Source organism: Fusarium fujikuroi, chromosome FFUJ_chr08 (genome assembly GCF_900079805.1).
Source record: "Fusarium fujikuroi IMI 58289 draft genome, chromosome FFUJ_chr08".
NCBI classification, from domain to species: domain Eukaryota; kingdom Fungi; phylum Ascomycota; class Sordariomycetes; order Hypocreales; family Nectriaceae; genus Fusarium; species Fusarium fujikuroi.
The window spans coordinates 2,215,564-2,237,071 of record NC_036629.1 but is presented as its reverse complement, the minus strand read 5'-3'; the positions used below and the strand labels follow the sequence as shown (position 1 = coordinate 2,237,071).

Genomic DNA, 21,508 nt, shown 5'->3' with positions numbered 1-21,508 from the left:
AGAACCACTGTAGAAAGATGCAGAGGATCCCCCTTCAGCATGGGCTGCGTGCTTGAGTATATGTTTGGGGGCTCAAAGATGCCTCTTTGACCTAGATTCCTTGCCCCTTGGGATTTCTGATCACCTTACTGTAACCCCGAAGACGTATTTGTTCTGTTCAATAGCAGCATTCTCACCGATCATGAATTCACATCAATCTGAGTCTATAGTAAATCTGTCTCATTATTACATGTGGCTCAAGTCGCTTTAAAATAGTTAGAGAGATTATACTTGAATCCTTTTTATATAAATTCCTTATGCAAACCAATGCCGCCGTATAAAAGTCTTGGTAGAGCACATGCTGCACAAGCCACGTTATTATAGTGGAGGGTAGACATCATGTCTCGGCGTCGTATGACCAAATCCTAGGCTAGGTCTCTGCTGTGTTTTGGTCAATGAGCAAAGTCCGACAGAATGACAGCAGGAATTGGAGAATCCGTCGAGAAAGCGGATTATAAAGAGTTCTTGCTTGAGCCGCCTGGACTGAAGCCGAAAGGATGAAGCTCTGAAACATAACCTTTGAATAATTTTAATTATGACGTTCTTTTGGATGGCACTTTTAGAAGACGAATATGAGAAAGATCGCATGTAGCAAAAGTTGCTATGCCATTTCGGTGCAGATAGAGCCGGTGCAGACTTAAAGTAAAATAAAAGAAGAAAGAAAACGTGTTATGCCGAAAGAAGCACAAAGGGACTGGATCATCTGGTATTCGCTCTATAGTCTTCTGAACAATAGCCAGACAGGTTTGGGTTTAGGTGGGATATGTGGGACCTGAAAATCAGGATCAAAAGATCTTGCATATCGCGTCTCTCGGTTGATAGACAAAACAGGCGTAGTTGGAACGACCGATACCAGATAAAACAAAGATTTCAAGTCATTCCTGGTGAGATTTTGCTGCCTTAGTCGCCAATGCTTGGCAACCTGATGAATCAAGGCTTCACCATTCATCACACAAGCAACTGCAGCCCGAAGGGCATCTTCAAGTCTGGCATGCTCTGGTTCGGGAAGATTCAATAAACACTATGCTTTTGTTTCCTTTCTTCCTTATTCATTGGCCCAAAGATGAAACGGGATGGCGTTCATGCCTGGCCAAGTTTGCCAGTTGTATTACGCCGGAGCTGGAATTTATTTTTCCGCCCCTTGGTTCAGCCATTCGGGTACCACGCCAAAACACGTGACGGAGTTGGACCGTGTTTACCGTTTACCTCATGCATCGCAAACACATCACCACCCTTTCAAGAATCAATCACATCAGCTCATCTTGAGCACATTCAGTTTCAAGCACACTCACAACAACCATCAACTTATTCAAATTTTTCGTCATTTCTCATGACGCCAAGGAACTCATCCACGCGTCATCGCGGTCGACCGCCGCCAGGCGTCAAAGGTCAATCATCACCAGAATATCCATCTTATCGGGCTTATCACGCAGCGTCGCGCATTCATCAGCTCAGCGGAATGTGGCCAAATGAACTCTGCAAAGGATTTGTTCCTGACATGTGGGGGATTCGACTCATCGAGGGTCTCTCTGCGCTGGTGTCGCTCGTGGTGTCCAACGGAGTCGATGTTGAGGAGGTGCGTCGCAGACTGAAAGGTCACGCGAACCACCATCCACGCACAAAGTACCCCCAGCTTCGCAAATCCGATATCCTAAAAGTCCGGAAATGGCTTCGTGGTATGGGGATTGATACCAAGCATACAAATCTAAATGAGTCTGTATCAGTGAATGAGCAGAGCGACGATGAGATGGGCTACAGTGACGCGACTGAGGCAGACTCTGAACCTGTTGATGAAATTGTAGCTTTGGGCTTGCCCGAGGATCAGATAGAAGAGGATACTGATGAAGAGGAGGATGAAAACGAAGAGGAGGAGGCTGAAGAGCAAGTTGATGAACCTGAGCAAGTTCAAGAGGATGAAGCAGAAGAACAGGACGAGGAAGAGGAAGAAGTGGAGGAGCTGGAGGATGAGAATGATCTCGACTGGGCTGCGCCAAAGAAACAGAGTACGCCCCGAGAAAGACGCCGTTCACCAGCCAAAGAAGTCGTCGAGATCGAAGACGACGAGTCAGATGAGGAAACAGTTGTGGATCCAGGTGGTGATGAGTTCATGCCGAACGACAGTCCAGAGCCCGTACAGCTAAACGGCCAATCTGGACCTGATCACGGAACATCAACGCCCAACTCTGTATCAGTAGCCTCAACTCGTCCGCGGCGCAGTATTCAACAGCCATCTCGATTGGTTTCAGATTTACCCAGGAGTTCTGTTCAACAAAGCACTGGCTCCGCAGAGTACACATCTGCGACTCTCGCTGTTAGGAGTCCCCCGGGCTCACAACAACAAACACCAAGTTCTCAAGTACCGGTGCCCAAACCTGCAACTTCCCAGGGCGATATGCGCCCTCCTCAACAACCTACACCAACTGCCTCTCCAGCAAACACAATCCAGAACTTTGCGAGGCCTCGCCCACAATCACATACAGCAGTGCCTCTTCCTCCGATCCCTGGTACTAAAAATGCAACGCAACTCCAACGATCCAATAGCCAGCCATCGGCCTCAACCTCCGCTTCAAATTCTCAAGGCTCCGCAACTCCCCGCACACAAGTAAGCTCTCAGCCATTGGCGTCGCCCCGCACCAGTGCTACCTCTTTGACTCCCCAGCAACAATCGGGCAACTGGTCATCGGCATCAAACCCCGTGGCTCCTCAAGGTGCTTACAACCAATTGGCGAGCAGTCAGCAATCGACGCCTCATCACCTGGCTCCATCTCGGGGTAATAAGCGCCCGGCTGAATCATTACCAACAACATCATATGCAAGTAATAGTCCATCGAACGCTTCACGATCTGGAGCAAAGAGGCAAAGGTCATCTATTGCTGTACCGCATCGTCAGTCTCAAGTGTCTAGAGCAATCAATTGGGACGCAATTTTGGTAAGAACCCTGCCTTCTGATATTTTTTAATCTAACCATTTGTAGCCGTCTGGAGATGAATTCAAGGAAAGCTTGAAACATGCCTCCGATGCCATAAAGCCAGTTCTGCGCAAGTTCGAAGAGCTATTGGCCGACATCAACGACGAGCAACGTAAGCTATCTGCCGTTCAGAGCAGCCTTTTCCAGAAAAAGAATGATTACACGAACGACCAAAAGAAAGCTCAGGATGCCCTCAAAGACGTCGAGAACTCCACAGCCAACGAAAACACAACGCTAAGAGGTCTTGAGGAAGTTTACCAGCAGAACCCCAGGGATGCTGAGCTCCGCACCTTCATCAACAAGAGGAAGCAGACTATTCTCGAGCACAAAGAGGTATACGTTATTGTCAAAAGCCAGCTCGACAATAGTATCGCTGGAATATACAAGACCGATCATGAGATTGCGCTTGTTACTAAGAGGCTTGGGCAGCTTGATGCTGAAAGAGCGGATGTTCTGAGAGAGAAGGAGGGTGTTGACAAGGCGGCGAAGAGGGTGACGATCATGTCGAAATTCATGGAGCCTTCATGGCAGGCTACGCTGGACATGCTTCTGCAGTCTGTGGGCCCTGAGGTTCTGGAGAAGGCTTTCTGAGAGGGATATTCATTCTTATAATTATACTTCGAAGGTGTAATACCTAGGGTAAAGGCTTTATCAAGCAGGGCGTTTCTTGGACGGGATACCTTGTACGTTTATAGTGTAGTCTAATCAGAATGCTTCAAATTTCTATAACCGCTAGGGACCACACTATTGTCAAGCTGGACATGTACAAGACGAATGAAACTGTTCCAAAATACGGAAGCGACATAATCGGATGTTGATAGAGCCGTAATCACGAGTCTGGTGGCTTTTCTGGTTGTTGTTGTGCATGTTGAGGAACTCTTTCCAAGAAGTCTACGGAATCCAGTGATGCCTTTCCAGAACTATACTAAAGCGAGGGGGTATTTTTATAATGCTTTCTTATATATTCATCACTCAAACAAGACGCAAACTTTAGAGAAATTGGTTCATACTCTTGATAGACTCTCTTTCTTTGACATGGCCCTGCGAAACGCAATGTGACGCTTTCCGCACATGGGGCACCCATGGTAAGGCCAGGGCTGACAACAGGCGATACAAAATCACCAATTGCTCTAATCACGAAGAACTATAACTCAAGTATCTATTTCCATCTTAATTAAAGTACAGAGGAGACCAAAGATCAAACCTGAGTATAATGCTCTTTCCTTTCAGCCAAAAGACTCAATGTTCGCTGGGCCTCCAGGAGGTACATATCAGCTGCGGCGAACCGGCTTGAGTGCCGCCCTGTCAGCGTCTCGCGAGCACCGAAATATGTTAACCGAAAAGTTTTTGTTAAGATATTACTTTGAGATGAGTCATGATTTGAACAAATTGTTTCGATAATCTCTGCGTCGTGAGTGCGACAGTACATTACTGGTTCGCAGGTACCGGTCAAGTTGAGACGGTATAACACGTTCCCTGAACACAGCGATGGACAACAAGTAATTAAATTGGCTTCTTAGAGATGTAGTGAGCTCATGAAGCCGTATTACTCTCCCGTTGGCATTGGGTTGACACATGGTGGAAGAGTCGAGGAATAGCTCAAAGACTTCGGCCTTTGGAAGCATTGTTCAGAAGAGCACCATTTGCAATCATTGATACATAATGTATTATTAGGGTTTTAATTGAATTTACCAGAATTGCAGGGATATGGTACATTACTTCAACTTAGCTGTTTCCCCCAATGGCCGATCTGATGAGCTCGCGGAAGGAACCAAGTAGTAGCCTCGTATCAGTTTGTTGAAAGTCCAAGTCGGCCTAGTAGCTTTTGCATGTATGTTGGCCCTTCGTTGCGTCCACTCGTAAGCCATAAAGTCTTTACAGCTGTTACGTGTTTCAAATCTTCCATGTTTGCACTGTAGAATCGTTATCATGTCCTCATCACCTATGATAGCACTGTACAGCTTAACTTATAAGAAGAAATTATCTTCTTAGCTGTAGAATATCAAAGTGATGAATGTGTATCTCAGTTTGCCTCCTAGTATTTCAAATCACATGAAATCTCTTGAGAAGAACAAACATACGTATTTGTGAAGCCTCAAGCACCAATTCTTTACATCTATAAAGTGCTGAAGTCAAAAGCAGACTCATCCTTTCCTGCAGAAAGTACAATAGCCTTCAAAGTATTCAAGTTCGCATCGATGATAGCGAGTACGTCGAAAGTACCACAAGTCAAACAGGCATCAATGGAAGGGTTGTCTAGGTAGGCGACGCCGCCGGTCGTGACAAGGATCTTCAACCTCGAGGTTGTCATTGGTGCTTTTGGCGATCGTGCACTGCCAGAGAGTCAAGGTTTATGGGATCCCCTGTATTGTAAGAGGATGATTCAAGTGCACGACGCTGCCCGGGGAACCAAAAATCTGCGTATCTGCGGATGCACAACTCCCTTCTGGTTCTGAAAGGCGAAGGTGTAGTCAAAGCTCTGGCCAACGTTTTGCCCATCTTGCGATATTTATGCGCAAGATCGTGAGCGATGCGGTCTTCAAATTGACTTGCAGCTTTACTTTTCATGTAAAAGCCGCCAGTTTCCTACCATCCTCAGTAGAAGTCACTTTTGTTCTCAAGAGCATTTGTGAGTGTGAATAGAGATGAGAAGGTTGATACCATAATCATGAGCCTTATCCTTAGAAGAATCTATTCGGCTCCGCGCAGCGTTATCCCACTCATCCGGATTAGTGCCTTTCTTGTGAGCAATGAAAGCGTTGATGGGCGTTACCTTGTATCTTTTGATGGGTGTCAAACATGATCAGCTGGCGTCCTGGCGATACGCTGTGCAGTGTGACGGGGATGACGGTCTCTTACCATCAAGCCACACAGGATTAATTTAAGGCCTAGCGCTTCACTTTTGATCCCAGTGCAGCTCTTGCTTCTTCAGGCCGCCGCACACTGATGGTGACATCTGCGCCTGCATTGGCAATTATACTGTCTGCGTTTTGTAGCAAAGGCTTAAAAAGACAAATTTCCTCAGGGTGCATCAGCCCTCGACAGTTCAGTGGGTTTCAGGGCCCCAGCCGCAAAACATCCACTTAGTTGAGGCCCTGGGCGCCAGCGCTTCAGTTGAGCTTTTATTTTAAGCTTTAACAAATGACAAATGCCCAAATAGCGGAAAAGTAATTCAGGCAATAACAATAAAAGAGAAGTACAATTTCTATTGGTAATACTTGAGCGGATAAGTAAGTGCCTTTAGTAGACTCCGCCGATATACACACGTTCTTTTCTTGGTAAACTCACCTCAGTCTTTTATTACCATGATTCTCCCGAACCCTTTGGCTGTCGCAATCGTTGCATTCGCGATCCCGTCTTTCATCATCGGCTACTTCGAGCCAGGCCACCACTACCAGCATAAGTAAAGCTGAATCAGTGAAAGCGGCCACTACTTCTATTCAAGACACGACCGAGACTACTGCCGCGACATCCGTTGAGTTTGATGTGTCCACGTTTGCCCGAGACTTCAGCAGCCACTCTTCACGACCACCAATCAGGAGCTTTTCACCGCCATTACTACTACCGTGGCCACTTCTGGCTCTCGATGCCCCTGCACTTTAATGTTTTGATCTCCTGGGCTTGTTGCCTCTAGAGAGGGGCCGAATTCGTCCGGGGCGTCATCAACTAGCTAGATGTTGCTCTGCTTACATCTTTGTTCTGTGGAGTGTTGATTCGGTATCTTAACTCATTTGGTTGGGCTGTCATTTATGTATGGTACATGCTTCTGAGTATGCGATTTGCCAGTTAGTGCAAGTTGTCATGGAGGTGAGTTATTGTTAGAGTCCCGGGAGTACTACTTGAAGTCAAATTGCAAGTGATTCTCATACCTAGTATATTGATGTGGTGGCAATTAATAACTATAAGAGTTCCATTTGTCAAATCAATACTGCGATGCCTCTCTTTCTATCAAAACAGCATTATCAAGATAGAAAGTGACAGAGGCGCAGACAATCGCCACAGAAACGGAGGCTCCAGCATCGAGCTGAGCTTCACTCCAAGTGCAGCTAGTTACTCCCAAAGCCCATGTACTCAAAGGCCCCCCGAACTCCGCCGATCCAGCTGGGGTTGATCCGGCACTGCATCCTAAGCGCGGGACACCACAACTACTAGACGCTGTGGTCTTTAGAAAAATTGAAAAGCGATACTCTTTTCCGGCGATAATTTTGGAAGGGTCAATATCTTGCTTGACATACCAACTATACGGTTGGATAAGTCTGCGCCTGAGTCCTCCTGAAGGCGAAATTGAAGAATCGAAAACGCCGCACTGTAGTGATCCTGGGCGAGATGTGTCGCTACGGACGGATAGCCACCCTCGTTCTCCTATTTTCTTTGTCTCCCAGGGAGCGAAGGTAAGGTCTTCAAAGCCGGGGTTGCGAATTAAGTTGGTGGGTTGTTGCTCAACAGATGTTGTAGTGGTAGATATTTCGTCAGTCGATGTCTCAGTCGAAATTACAGCTGAGCTTGTAGAGACCAAAGGTTCAGTTATCGTAGTGCTTTGGGCAATAGTTGTTGTTTCAGAAGAGGCTACGGTCGATGATTCTGTCTCTTCAACCACAGGCGATGAATGGGCGGCTGTCGATGTGACAGACTCGGTGTCCACGGAAAGGACACTAGAAGAAGAGGTCGTAAATATGGCAGAATCCGTTGTTATTGAGGTTGTCGGCAATATGTCTATACTGGTCGTCCCAGCCTCGCTAGTGACGGAGGTACTGAGAGATGTAATTGAATGGGAGGTATGAGAAGAAGGCTTGCATGGTGAGGCTAAAGTCAACTTGTACAGCGCCAGAAGCTGAACGAATGGGTACGTGAGTCTCATAACCACGATTTCGACGTCCTTGCAAGACTGTGATGATACCAGAGAAAAAAAACAGAACACAAGGTAGCCAGGGAAGAAACAACGGGAACCAGGCACGATTAAGCATAAGAGCTCACGCTAAATTAGCTCGAACAACACATCGGTTCATTCTCACAGATCAAGTCCGCGGGCCAAATTTTCTCTCCTTGGCTGTTGGTAGCTGCTCATCGTCTATTGTAAAACTATTGAATGTGGCGTCGCTGGAACCAACAATCTCTCCTGCATTCTGGAGATTAGTGGGGTTGTGGAAATGAGATACAGGGCTGTCAATCAAGCTGCCTGTGCATAATTTTATCGACTAGTATTTGTGGTTTGCCTTATGTTTTACATACAGATGTCCATTATTAGATTCTCAATTATAAACCGTTGTATATGACATTCAAAAACTCGGCATTGTCATATTTCACTGGTATCTTTTATTCGGTGGATTGAACTTGGACCGTCTGCAGCTATAGCAAATAGAAATGGACATCAAAACAACATAGATAAAGCTCTCCCATGAAAGAATCACCACCGCTCACTCCTTTAATTTCGTAAACTTGATCAGACATTTAGATTCCTGTTGCTAGTCAGTCATACGTCGTATCAATAAGAATGAGAAGAAAACTAACCTGAACCTTTGGAAATCGATCATCGTAGAAAGTCTCGACACGAGCTGTGATAGCAGGCGTAGTATCCTCAAACCCTGGAGCAATTGTCGTTCTGAATTGTCGGTACATGGTAGCTGTGAGTGTTGTCATCTCAGCCATAGCAAGGCTATTTCGTGTCAGTAATCGAGATTCACCAAACCCGAAGGAAGAGAAGCAACTTACTGCATACCAACGCACATTCGCCCGCCACTTGAGAATCCCCAGAACCATCGGTTTAACTCCGCCGCATCAGATCCAAGCCATCGATCAGGATTAAAGACCAAGGGATCCTTGAAAACCGACTCGTTGCGATGCATGATCCAAGGCGACATGCCGACAACTGTGTTGCCGGGAATGGTATATCCATCAATAACCGAATCAATATCGATCGAACGAGGTTCAGTGCTTGGCAAAGGAGCATAGAGTCGTAAGGTCTCCTTGATAACAGCGTTGATATATGTGCATCGATCACTTGCTTCGGCTCTTGGATTACCCCATTGGTTCAGTCCATCACCTGAGATGGCCATGACTTCTTCTCGCAGCTTTTCCTGATACTTCTCGTTGCCTGGAAGTGAGAGGGCCCAAACGAGAAACATGAGGGTGTCGCTAGTGGTGTCGATGCCAGCGAGGAAGTGGTCAGCACATTCGGATGCCATCTGCAAATCGCGGAGTCCACCGGGCTTCTGGGATTCATGATGTTGCCAGAGATTTTCCACGATCGAAACATGCTCATCTGCCATATTTGTCAGCTGTATTCATACAGAAATGGCAAATCCAACTTACCCTCTGAATGAGTGATCTTCTCCACATCAGCTCGGAAAGCCTCAAAAGCCCTCAAAGCATATCCTCGGATACCGGTGTACGTGGTAGGCTGCTGCATCGGAAGAACAGGCTTGACGAGTTGTCCCATCACTCCTGACTGGCGATACAGCCATTGAGTCAAAGTCCTCAGATGCACGATAGACCAAGAAAGCTTTCGACGAGAGGGATGCAGAATATCCGCGATGAGTTCCCGATGAATCTTTGAGCCTCGAATCGCTGCAGTCTGGCCATACTTTCCATAGACAAAGGCGGTGATATTGTCCAGCGAGTAATAATGCAAAGTGCTGAAAATCTCACTGACGTTCTCAGGCTCAGCTTCAATCAAGTCTAGGTACTGACGAACCCTCCTCTCAACCATTTTCGCGGTCGGTGGCTTGAGAACAACCGACTTGGAATAAGCGTGCGACAGCAACTTCTTTCTATCACCATGCTCCTTGGGTGAGTGGAACGTGAATAGATTCTGCTCGCCATAGACATCAAACATGCGATAGAAAGTGGTTCGGCCATATCGGCTTCCGGGTCCGTAGATGGTTCGCAGTGCTGAGAGGCTGTTGAACGAGACCTCATGAGGACCGATGCGCACAACTGGTCCGTATTGTTGGTGCAGTTTAAAAATGGTGCGAGTCCGCGTTCCCTTCCAGTCTTCGTAGGCGAGACGCCATTTTGTCGCGGCGAATGATTTGGGGCCTGGGACGGAGCGAAGAGGGCTGAGGATGAGGGGATCGAGAAAGATGTGCTTGACGAAGAGCACGACAGCGAGTACAGCTGCGGCAATTGGGAGGATGGCCATCTCGAGAACCAATTCAGCTGTAGAAATAAATGAAGTCGTTGTCAAGCCAAGCAAATGGTACACGTTAGATATCAAGGTTCTTTAAGCATCACGCAACTGGTCAGTCAAACCCTTGTCGGACCGTCAAATCGGTAGTTCCCCGCACACGATACAACTTGTTGCGCCAGGGCGTAGACTTAGGAGCAAGGGCGCGCCTTTTTCTACCTACAAACGGATCATCTGAGCGACCGGCAGATAAAGACCGCAGTGGATCTGATACACAGCTTGGCACAGGACTCAGTTTTTATTCAGCGGAGAAAGGTCATGATTTCCGGTGCGCGGAGGCCTTGGACCGACGGGGCTCGGCAATTGACGCCGTGTGTGTTCGGGGGACTAGGCTTGATGCAGGTCATGTAAATTGGGGAAGACACTCACTGAACCAATTAGACATGGGCCATTCCCAAGATCGACTTATCTGATAAGGGCTTCATGCGTCCCGCCAAGGGATGTCCGATTGATCATAGTGGGACAAACATTGAGACACATCACCAGGGTAAACGAATTGCCCCCACAAGTGAGTTTTGGTCATTCAGGTTCGAATATCCATACAGACTCGAAACTGGCTCAAGCAGTACGAAACATCTATAGGATAGAGACTGCTTAATGTGACGGAAAGCCTCAATTGCTAGATGAAAAAAATGCAAGTCACGGCATTCTTGTACCCTTACTAAGGAGTTTACATGCTATCAAGAATGACGCACGAAAATAGAATCCAAAACTGCCATTCAAATCAAGACCACCGCACTATAAGAGCCATTGTACTTTAGAGGCTCATGTTGATGCTTCTTCGCTCCTCTCAGCATCTTGTGAACAGCCCCAGCGGTGTACATCAAGAATGTTACGAGACCAACCACGCCATAGCCAATAATAAGCTTCATGGATGCGCCAGCAGCCAACTTGCCGGTAACAAACCCAGCCCACATGCCGATAAAGACGATCATCTGCCACGTAGCGTCGATGAACCACTTTCCGATTATAGGCATCAACAGCGATCCCAGCGGGTAGCCCAATAGGAAGACCACCGATATGATGATACCGTGAATGGTGCTGGTATTGCCGTCTGCCCCGCCGCCAGACGCTGCACCATTCGGTGTAGCAATTGTCATGTGAAGGAAAGGGTTGCTGTTAGAATTTATAACAGCTTCAGAGAAGTCAACTGAGAAGCTGTTGTGTCCATCATGTTCGTTTATGTCAGCACCAATGTCAGTCGTGTGCAAAGAACTTCCAGTCTTCCAAGCACTGATCCAGTGATTTGACCCTTCAAAGTGCATATTTCCGAGATCGCCACAATGGATATTGGCTACCATCGTCTTATTCACGACACCACTACCCTCAACAAGCCTCACCGAGCGCATGCGGCTGTGCTCTGGCATCTCATGGCCATGGCCCATCCTCGTGCTTAATGTGACTTTACCAGTGCCGTCTTGGTAGATGACGAACATGGTGGAACCGCTCATCTTATCGCCGGTGCCGAGGCCGACCCATTGGTATTCCACGGGAGCTTGGATACGGATGAACAAGTTGCCAGAACTAGACGAGGCTGTTGAAGATGGGACGGCCCAGGTGTAGCATATCTTGTTGGATTTGCCGTTGCAGTACGAGGTCGGGGATGCTGAGGAACTGCCGGCGACTAAGAAGGGATTGTTCAGCTATTTTTCTCATCTGCAGGCTGCCTTTTACTTACAAATTCCTTAGGCCGCTGCGATACTGGAAAGAGGCTTCATGTTGCCGACTATAGGCCACCAATATAATTGTATGTAAAGAATGGTATAAAGGGCAATTGATCGGCTCTGTAGCTCATCTCTGGATCGAGCGGCTTCTTATACAAGGTCACCGCTCCAGTCAGCTTCCGCCCAAGCACATGATGAACCGGTAGCTTCCAAGCCACTCAGCCCAGTGAGCGTAATCTTCCCCGACAACAAAGGTACTACAAAAATAGGTTCGGCCCAAGCTCCTGTGCTCTTCCAATCAAGAGCACAATTGGGCTCCCTAGATCTCGGTAGGGCTTACTCAACTGGATGAATGCCGCCGGCCGGGTAAGATGCCGAACCTTGATGCAGGGCAATGTCAGCATCCGTTGGAGCGGCTGAGAACGAGCCTCAGCTGGTGTCTGTGCGTCAGCCGCACTGCGTTGAGATCTCCCGTCTTGGCATTTCAGTGACATGCTGCAACAAGAATACTGGTGAGACACGGGCTTTTTTATTTGTTTGAGTCTCCTATAGCTCCAGGTAGTCTAAACGATCGAGTCACTCACAGGCTTGCGCTCCTTTCATGCAACGTGCGGGAGCGAAGGACAATCGGACGGTAGTTAGAATAGCTAAGCATTGAAAGTCACTATCTATGTCCAACATGTTGAGCTCAATGCATCAGAAATCCCATGGGGCTCAATGAGCGATTGGGATATGTCGGCTTATTGGTCTCGAAGTGGCTGCCTCGGGCGATGGAGTAATTCGTTACACTGAGTTAAGGTCCGACAGCGATTGAGTTTCCGGGCTAGAACAGCAGCGAATAATGCTCATCGTTCGTAACCTAGACAGACCCTAAGACCGTAGGCATTGCAGTCCGGGTTCACGGGTGACAAGCTTTGTGCCGTGGACACCTAAAACAATTAGGCAAAGGTTATTAGGATCTTCAGTCCCGAGCTGAAAACACGATCGGGGAACCTTGAAACACAGCTCAACTTCGGCATGCAACTGGGAAAGGCATCGTCTTACTGTACATTGTCCTGAACGAAGGCCCTTCGGAACTGGTTGCTGCTCGTCAAGATTGAAGCTTACATTTCAACGGCATTCCTCTTGCACGTTATGCGGATTCTATCTGGAAAGACTCGGGGGTATTTCGAAAGCGGTCTTTCCCACGACTTGACATGCAGAACACCAAAAATGGGAATGGGCAGTAGAAAAGACCATGTCGCCTGGGCTCGGAATCTTCCGAGTGGTTGATTGTGGAGCAAAACAGTGCAAAGTCTATATTACCAAAGGTGGCACAGTGGAAGAAAGCAAGTGACTCATTTTGATCAATGAAGAAGGTGTTCCGTTTCTCATAGGGAAGAGCGGAAACGATTCATGTCTACCGGGCTACAATCTGTGGTGGCCACACAACTATTCTAAGGCCTCCACATAAATCCAGGGTGCTTCCAATCCATAACACGAATCTCAGCATCAGTCTTCCCGGCCAGAGCCTGACCGACCTCAATCGCAGCTCTCCTTCTGTTATCCCAAGTCATGTAAACTTGCAGTACGATGGTAAGAAGGAAGATAGATGAACACGCGCCGAGGTTGAGTCCATTGCCGATTGGATAGTTTGGTCCATCAAAGGGCAAAAAGCACCATGTCGAGATCAATCCTCCAATGTTACCAAGCATGACGTTCAACCCAATTCCTGAAGCGCGCGCTGTGTCGCTGACCAAGTTGGCTGATACTTGAGCATTGGATAGAGCGCCGTTAGCAAAGGTGCCTGCGCAGATGAGGAACGTGCCAGCGTAGCGGACATAAGCTGAGGTGAGTTAGTTAGTTAGGTTCCCAGAATGGAGCGAGGTTTGAACTTACGGTTCGTGGTGCTGAGGAACATGATGTATCCCGCGATGACTGGAAGCTGTGACAAGTTGATAAAGATGTTTCGCTTATCAATGCGAGTCGACAGGAAGCTGATGGTGACGGTGCAGAAGGTACCGACGATGTAAGGCGGCACAGTACGCAATTGCTGTTGAACGACTGAGTGGTTGGGGTAGATGGTCCTCACAATCGTAGGTGCGAAGAAAGCAAGGCCCTGTACGGTGATGTTGGTGAACAGGAAGATGGTGGACGTTCCGATGGTAACAGGCGAGCTGATACCACGACGGGCCAGTTTCCAGGAGAACTTCTCAAGGACTTCGGTGGCACCAACACGCTCAGACTTGATGCGCGCAATAGCCAGGTCCTTCTCCTCTTCTGACAACCACCGCGCAGTGCTAGGTCGATCCGTCATAGTAAAGAACGCAATCAGCGCCAGGCCAATCGTACAGATACCCTCAATAGCAAAGATCATTCGCCATCTCGTCAATGAACCAAAGTGGTCTAACTTCAGAATACCAGAGGCCAAAAGACCACCAAAAGCTCCTCCGAAGGAACCCATGGCGACATATATAGCTAGGCGGAAGGCAAGTTCGCTGCGTCTGTACCAGCGGCTGAGGTAGTACGCGATACCGGGCAACATGCCTGCTTCGAAGATGCCGAGGATGAAGCGCACGGCACAAGCTTGGCCCATTGTATGAACGAAAGCGGTCCCGAGGGAGGCGATGCCGAATGCTACAGAGGTAGCGGGGATGAACCAGCCGGGGCCGATCCACTTGCACACCATGTTGAGGGGGAGTTCGAAGACGATGTAAGACTAGCAAGAGAGCTTAATGTTAGGGTGTTGATTCAGTAGATAAGGGATAGTACGTACGATGTAGAAGACTGTGAGCAACAAGTTGTAGTCATAGCCAGAAAGACCAAGATCTTCCTCGAGACCAGCCAGTCGAGCATTACCGATATTGGCACGATCGACAAAGCACATCAAGTACAAGATAGTGACTGATGGCAGAATATACCAGTCTAGCTTGCGGCGAAGCTTCTTCTCAGCCTCTGCGTCGAAAGTTGCAATGGGGTTGCCATGCCTAGCAACGTCAACAGAGCTCAAACAAAGGGGCAGTCAACTTACTCATCAGTGGCAAGATGTCCTCTCGCCGCGGCATCATGAGCATCAGCATGCTCAAATTCTTTGCTCCAAGGCTCCTTTCCATTGCCCCTCTCTGCGTCAGAATCTCTTGCAGTCATGATGTACAGATTCACAAATGTCCTGAAGATGACTGCGACAAAAAGAACAGCTGTCGATCAGGGAGAAGAGAGCCGTTTAATACTGGCTCTGGTAAGCGCCATGTCCGATCTCGAGCTTGCCGAGAATGCCAAGAGTGAGGGGGAGTCGATAGTGCATCGGATGACGGACCCAACAGTGTCGGATACCGGGTCGAGCTATCATTCTGGACGAAAGGAGTAATTAGTGACAATCCAAGGAGGGAATTGGCCAGTAGGAATAGTTCTATTTGGCATGGGTGGTAAAAGATAAGCTTAATGATGGGGGTAGAATCTGGGGAATCAGATTGTGGGGGAGACCCGCTGGCGGCTATGGGATCATCACCGTCGTTGCATTCGAGGGGGTATATCCGGTGATTGACCTTGTCGCTCAGATAGCCCGTGGTTCGTCGTTTTTTATCTGATCAATCTCTCGCACTTTTTCTATACCACCTTGATATACGAAGATTGTATGATAATACCGCGGTCATGTCTGCTCGGCACCCAGAGTCAAGGCTCTCCGAGCTTCCAGAGATAAGACCAAGGTTCCGAGAACCATGGAGACATTAAATATGATCGAGCCTGTCATAACTCAGCATATCAAATACTTTCAGCGATAAAGTATGGATAGTAATCATCAGTTGTGCGAATGAGTTATCATCGGTCAATGTATTTTCTGACGTGTTCCGTCGCTCCATATGATGAGACGCGTCAGTTTGCCTTGTGCATCACCATGTCTGGGCACGTTATAAGGTAGGCCATAGAGCGCTCTCAGTGCTGAATACAAGGGCTTGTGGTCCAGTCTCCCATCCTCCAAGTTCAAATCCGTGGGCTTCTATTATAACGCGATCATATCCTTGATATTGCAGATCAGTCAAACCGCGTCTGCCACGCGTTGAACTAACTTTGTTGTGACGGCTTCCGAGTGCAAATCATCCGAGTCACTCTTCAACACACATTTACGTTCTATAAATCTCTTATTAGGCCAGATCGACAGACAGCTTAGCGTAGATTCATTGCTTTTTTGTGTATGCTGATAACTCATCGCGTCGCGTTGATAAGGAGGATAGAATTCGCACGACTCGGCAATCCAACCAACACTTCCTGTTTACGATAAATAATTAGGATGTACTTTTACGCGTGACTAGACTTGATATTCGCTTAATCTAGATACATATGCGGCTATGACCTTATGTTGAGGCAATAGACTGTGTGCATCTGAATCTCAAGCTTCTGTAATCGTTGGAATATCGGATTTATGTTGTCATGCCTTGCTCTGCATCAAATCTTCCCATCATTCTCACGTACTTTTTAGACATTCTTTTTTTATTAACTTGGAAAGATAATATTAATGATGCTACTACTTCCAACAGTAGGCGAGGCAATCTCAAGATAGCCTCATTTCGCGATCTAAGGTGTACGAAAATCCAGCGGTGCAGGGTAATCAAACTCCCTCCGCCAGAATTGGAGAAATCTAGAACCTGATAGCGTACGTACCAATACCCCAAGTGCGCGCTAAATCAAGGCGCTATTGAAGTACCCATACTTGCTCCTCCAAGTTTTCGTGACCCACTGGAATGGGGGACACGCGACAGCTAGAATTTTTACGCGGGGCCCCAGGTTCCTCTGACGAACCGTGGGCGCGTTATGTAGGTAGCCTAAACCCAGTCGCCAGCGCAAAGAACCCCCCTTTTGGGAAAATACATGACCAATGCCAACTTGGATGTCCACTTGGGCTGTTTTGAAGGTGGTTGCAGTTGGAGATGTCTCATGTTTGATCGAGGGATTGATGAGAAGTGATCATGTTGGAGTAGTGTCGTGGCGACCAGGCGTTAATTGAAGTTGTAGCGCTCATCAATTGCAGTCGCCGCGACGCGAGGGAGAAGCACCCGTTGAGGATAAAATGAGATATACGTAAGTTCTGCAATGGGCCTGTTCATTGATTTAAGAGCTGGTACCTCTGGTGATCAGTCTCCAATTGAAGATGTCATCACCCCAATTCTCACGAGCCTCCAGCACTCGCTCGCCGGTGGTGGTCAGACCAAGAACCACACTATTCCCAAACAAGGGGTCTTAGCCTACCACTTTGTCGCCCATAACGTCGTAAACTCCAGAAAATTAGATCCCCCAGTCAAATTGCCTGGGGTACGAAAATGTTTAAAAGACACAGACTTTCTCCCCATACCCCAGATTTCATCACATCAACCTCCCCCCACAGCTTCGTCCTCACTTCACCATGTCTACCTCGGACGGTCCTTATACCTTGGAGCCTACAGCTCCCAAGAAGACTATCTGGAAGTCTATTCGGGAGAACCCCAAGGTCGTCTTCATTGCCTTTTTCGCTTCGTAAGTGTTACCTTCGTATAAGCTTTAGACGACTTATTGACTGGTGGTAGACTTGGTGGTTTTGAGTATGGTTACCAACAGGGTGTCTTGGGTCAATCCCTCGTCATGACCCGCTTCACACAAAACTTCCCCTCTGTTGTTGAGTCATCCTCTGCAACAGGATGGCTCACGTCTATCCTCCAGCTGGGCGGTATTCTTGGATCACTATCAGCTGGTGTTTCCAGCGAACTTATCTCACGAAAGTACACCATGTTCATCGCCTGCTTATGGGTCGTCCTCGGCAGTTATCTTTACGTTGGTGCCACTGCCGGAAATCCCCAGCTTCTCTATGCTGGTCGATTTTTGACCGGTGTTGGTGTTGGTCTTTTCAGCGGCGTTGGACCTCTCTACAACGCTGAGCTTTCTTCGCCTGAGATGCGAGGTCTTCTTGTGTCGTTTTATCAACTTGCGACTATTTTGGGCATTATGCTTTCGTTCTGGTGCGGTTATGGAAGTAACTACATCGGCGGAACAGGCGACTCTCAGTCCGACCTCGCCTGGCGTCTTCCCTCTATCATCCAGGGTATTCCCGCTGCTATGCTCGCTGTCGGTATCTGGTTCATGCCCTTCTCTCCCCGATGGCTCGTCAAGGTTGGCCGCGACGAGGAAGCCAAGTCTACTCTTGCCTGGATGCGAAAGCTCCCCATCGACGATGACGCTGTTCAGGTTGAGTATCTCGAGATCAAGGCTGAGGCAGTCTTTGAGCAGAAGGTTTTCGCTAGAGACTTTCCTCACCTCGCTGAGAGGAACAAGAGCCGTTTCATGCAGCAGATTGCTCAATATGTGACCTGCTTCCGATCAATGGATAACCTCAAGCGTGTCTGCACTGCCTGGCTTATCATGTTCTTCCAGCAGTGGTCTGGTATTGATGCTATCATCTACTACGCTTCCAACGTCTTTATCAGCCTGGGTCTTACCGGAGGAACTATTGCTCTTCTTGCTACTGGTGTTACTGGCGTTGTCTTCCTCATCAGCACCATTCCTTCTATGGTAAGTCGCTCAATTACTCGATGCCCTGAACGAGTGCTAACATTGCCTTTCACAGTTGATCATTGATCGCGTTGGTCGCAAGCCTCTTCTGTTGATCGGCTCCGTTGTCATGGGTGCCAGTATGATCACTGTCGGTATCATCGTCGCCAAGTTCCGCCATGACTGGCCTAACCACGTCGCTGCTGGTTGGACTGCAGTTGGTAAGTCAATGCTTCGTCTACCAACGTTTAATAATCACTGACATAAAATCAGCTCTCATCTGGGTCTATATCGCCGGCTTTGGTGCTACATGGGGTCCCGTCTCCTGGACCCTCGTCTCCGAGATCTTCCCCCTCTCCATCCGCGCCAAGGGAGCTTCCATCGGTGCCTCAAGCAACTGGGTCAACAACTTTGCCATCGCCTTCTTTGTTCCTCCCATGCTCGAGTCTTGGGAGTGGGGAACCTATATCTTCTTCGCCGTCTTCCTCTTTGTCGGTATTCTCTGGGTCTGGTTCTTCTTGCCTGAGACCAAGAACGCTTCTCTTGAGGAGATGGACCGCGTCTTCAAGAGCCGTGCTGGTGAACAGGATGCTGAGTTACTCCGTGAGGCTCAGGCCGAAGTTGGACTTATGGGTTCTGCGGCGGGCCGCAAGGCTTCTTTTGAGAAGGAGGGTGAGAAGCATGTCGAGGCTCTGTGAAAGGGAGATGGCTCGTGATGATAAGATAGTCTGGATTGGGGATGAGATGCTTATGGCGATGATGAGGTTGTAATGTTAGATACCACGCTATGCATAATGATCATTTTGGATATTTCTCAACCTCTTTACCTATATCATCTTGCTTGATAATAACTAATTGAGAAGGTATAGTCTAATGCATATGTACAAACATGTGCATCCAATCAAGACTCATCTCAACGCCAAGACAACCATGGAAGATAAGTGATAGTGCTGGCACTAGCCAAATCTGTATTTATCGTATATAGTAATCGTATATACACAGAGATGATCTCTGGCAAGGTTTATAGCATCTTGTCGCAGAACAGACGGACGCTGACTGGCAGCTGGCGTGAGAAGATGGCAATGACATCATCCAAGATTGACGAATGCCACAGCAGCTTGTAAGTGATCAAACAACACATTTCAGAGCACTCCAATCATAACATCAGAGTATAGCTTTTGTAACGAAAGACTCGACCTCTACAGAAGTCAGACAGAACGACCGGCGAAGTGCGTGGTGAAATCGCATGTTTACGTGAGCGGGCCCAATCGCCACTATTAGCATACGAACAGTCTGATTTAAAGTCACAGACTCGCGCGGGGAACTTTACCTTGTCGCAGTCTGTGCTTTCTGGGGCAACTCAGTCCCAAATTGAAGGTCAAGTTACCTAGAAAATGGAGCCTTTGCTTCCTCCGGCTGTTACGTTACCGAGTCATGGCATCAAGATCGCGTCGCCTACGACCCCCAAATGCGGCTTAGTCTGTCAACATCGAAACTTTGAAGAACTTCATGATTGGCCATTTGCCATTCCAATTGGTGAGTGGTCACCTTGGAATGGATCCTTCGGGGATCACCGGTTTCTGGAAAATTACCTTGTTTCTGTCACACTTGACACATGAATTGAACGTGGACAGGAGGAGGCTACAGTTCCCCTTTGGGACCGTATTTGCACTCATCATCACATTCTTGCTTGATGTCGCTCATGTCGTGCCTTGTATAGGCGATCAACCTAGCTCTCCATACTCCACTCATCATCTCACAATGGCCTTTTTCCCATCAGAAGACTTCTCCCTCGATCCCCGCTTCATCGAGCTCCAGGAGGAGCTCCGCACAGTCCTCTTCGCGGGCCTGTCTGGCCTATCACCCAGCGCATCAGTCACACCCGAAGCAGACTCATCATCACCACCAACATCATCCCTCAACCTCTCCAGCGTAACGGTCAATGTCCCTAATGATAGATTAATATGCTATCTTCAGAACTGGGTTACAGAATGTGCGCCATACCTGGACAAGTTTGACGAGGATAAGCATTTCCAGATCCACGTTCCGCTTATGGCGCAAAAGAGCCCGGCGCTGCTATATGCCATGCTTGCGTTTTCATCACGCCAGATGGAACGGAGAGGATTGACACAGGAAGGTGGTTGCGATAGTCTTGAGTTGTATCAGGAGAGCATTAGGCTTTTAAGTCCTGGATTACAAGCCAAGGATCCCAATATGCTTGTCACGGCTTGTATTCTTGCAGTTTTTGAACTCATGTCTGGTGGTTCCAAGAACTGGAAACGCCATGTCGAGGGCTGCGCGTCGCTGTTTGAGTTCTTTGGAGTTGATGGTTTCTCCGGTGGCCTACCGCAAGCTGTCTTCTGGTGCTATGCGAGGATGGAGTTGTGCGGAGCAATTATATCTGACGGCACAGAAACAGCTGTTCTTCCTCTATCAAAATGGGCTCCATCGCCACCCGAGTCGTTGGTGTCATCTGAACAAGTTGAGCGATATGTGCGGGACATGTTTCATCAACGGAGTCGAGACTGTCCAGATATGCAGGCTAATTGGGCTATTTATCTCTGCACAAAAGTCTGCGATCTTAAATTTCGAAGAACACAGAGTCTAGAACTCGGAAGGGTAGATGTTCAAGATGACAGACCGTTTCAAGAACAATGGCAACAGCTCTGGAACGAGCTCCAATACTGGCTTGACGAGCGCCCAGCAACAATGAAGCAAATCAGTATGGTCGAAGCAGGCGACAAACAGATATTTCCAGCCATGCTCTTCCCCCACTGGGCAGCTATCTCGAGTAATCAGATCTATCACACTGCATGTATCCTCATGCTGGAAATGCGTCATGACTTAGACTCTCAGTGCTTGGCGCTGTGGCATGCACGACAAGTCTGTGGAATCTCCTGCGCAAACCTTCATCCCGGAAGTCTTGTAAACTCTATACAGCCACTCTATATAGCTGGGAAGCTCTTCTCACATGTTAACGAGAGGAAACAGATTGCTAGGCTGTTAAAGAGCATTGATAGGACGACGGGATGGGGAGCTTTGTGGAGGTTGACGGATCTTGAGGCTGAATGGGGCTATGATGTTGGCGCGCTGCTAAAGACGTTGTAAGGACTTGCGACAGGGATTTTAGCGAACAAGAGACCCAGAGAACTGGTAACA

General features: G+C 48.0%; 7 protein-coding genes; 3 read left to right on the top strand and 4 right to left on the bottom strand.

Annotated features, from left to right (window-relative positions):
- Positions 1-1,369: 1,369 nt before the first annotated feature.
- Positions 1,370-3,598, top strand: FFUJ_12553 (uncharacterized protein; the record flags this gene model as incomplete). XM_023582173.1 has 2 exons in its annotated part: positions 1,370-2,968; positions 3,014-3,598. The coding sequence occupies 2 exons, from the start codon at positions 1,370-1,372 to the stop codon at positions 3,596-3,598; spliced, it is 2,184 nt and encodes a 727-aa protein (XP_023434743.1).
- A 3,331-nt stretch (positions 3,599-6,929) lies between these two features.
- On the bottom strand, positions 6,930-7,865 carry FFUJ_12552 (uncharacterized protein; the record flags this gene model as incomplete). Its single annotated transcript, XM_023582171.1, has 1 exon — positions 6,930-7,865. The coding sequence occupies one exon, from the start codon at positions 7,863-7,865 to the stop codon at positions 6,930-6,932; it is 936 nt and encodes a 311-aa protein (XP_023434742.1).
- A 556-nt stretch (positions 7,866-8,421) lies between these two features.
- FFUJ_12551 (related to pisatin demethylase cytochrome P450) lies at positions 8,422-10,145 on the bottom strand (the record flags this gene model as incomplete). XM_023582170.1 has 4 exons in its annotated part: positions 8,422-8,463; positions 8,516-8,660; positions 8,717-9,266; positions 9,317-10,145. 4 exons carry the CDS (start codon positions 10,143-10,145, stop codon positions 8,422-8,424), a joined length of 1,566 nt encoding a protein of 521 aa, XP_023434741.1.
- Positions 10,146-10,909: 764 nt separating this feature from the next.
- FFUJ_12550 (uncharacterized protein) lies at positions 10,910-11,908 on the bottom strand (the record flags this gene model as incomplete). XM_023582169.1 has 2 exons in its annotated part: positions 10,910-11,814; positions 11,893-11,908. The coding sequence occupies 2 exons, from the start codon at positions 11,906-11,908 to the stop codon at positions 10,910-10,912; spliced, it is 921 nt and encodes a 306-aa protein (XP_023435172.1).
- A 1,382-nt stretch (positions 11,909-13,290) lies between these two features.
- On the bottom strand, positions 13,291-14,980 carry FFUJ_12549 (related to putative tartrate transporter; the record flags this gene model as incomplete). XM_023582168.1 has 4 exons in its annotated part: positions 13,291-13,679; positions 13,733-14,552; positions 14,610-14,820; positions 14,865-14,980. The coding sequence occupies 4 exons, from the start codon at positions 14,978-14,980 to the stop codon at positions 13,291-13,293; spliced, it is 1,536 nt and encodes a 511-aa protein (XP_023434740.1).
- A 2,251-nt stretch (positions 14,981-17,231) lies between these two features.
- Positions 17,232-19,047, top strand: FFUJ_12548 (related to quinate transport protein; the record flags this gene model as incomplete). XM_023582167.1 has 4 exons in its annotated part: positions 17,232-17,341; positions 17,392-18,370; positions 18,426-18,570; positions 18,623-19,047. The coding sequence occupies 4 exons, from the start codon at positions 17,232-17,234 to the stop codon at positions 19,045-19,047; spliced, it is 1,659 nt and encodes a 552-aa protein (XP_023434739.1).
- Positions 19,048-20,110: 1,063 nt separating this feature from the next.
- On the top strand, positions 20,111-21,457 carry FFUJ_12547 (related to regulatory protein for the arginine catabolic pathway; the record flags this gene model as incomplete). The annotated part of the gene is made up of 1 exon (XM_023582166.1): positions 20,111-21,457. The coding sequence occupies one exon, from the start codon at positions 20,111-20,113 to the stop codon at positions 21,455-21,457; it is 1,347 nt and encodes a 448-aa protein (XP_023434738.1).
- Between the last annotated feature and the right edge of the window lie 51 nt (positions 21,458-21,508).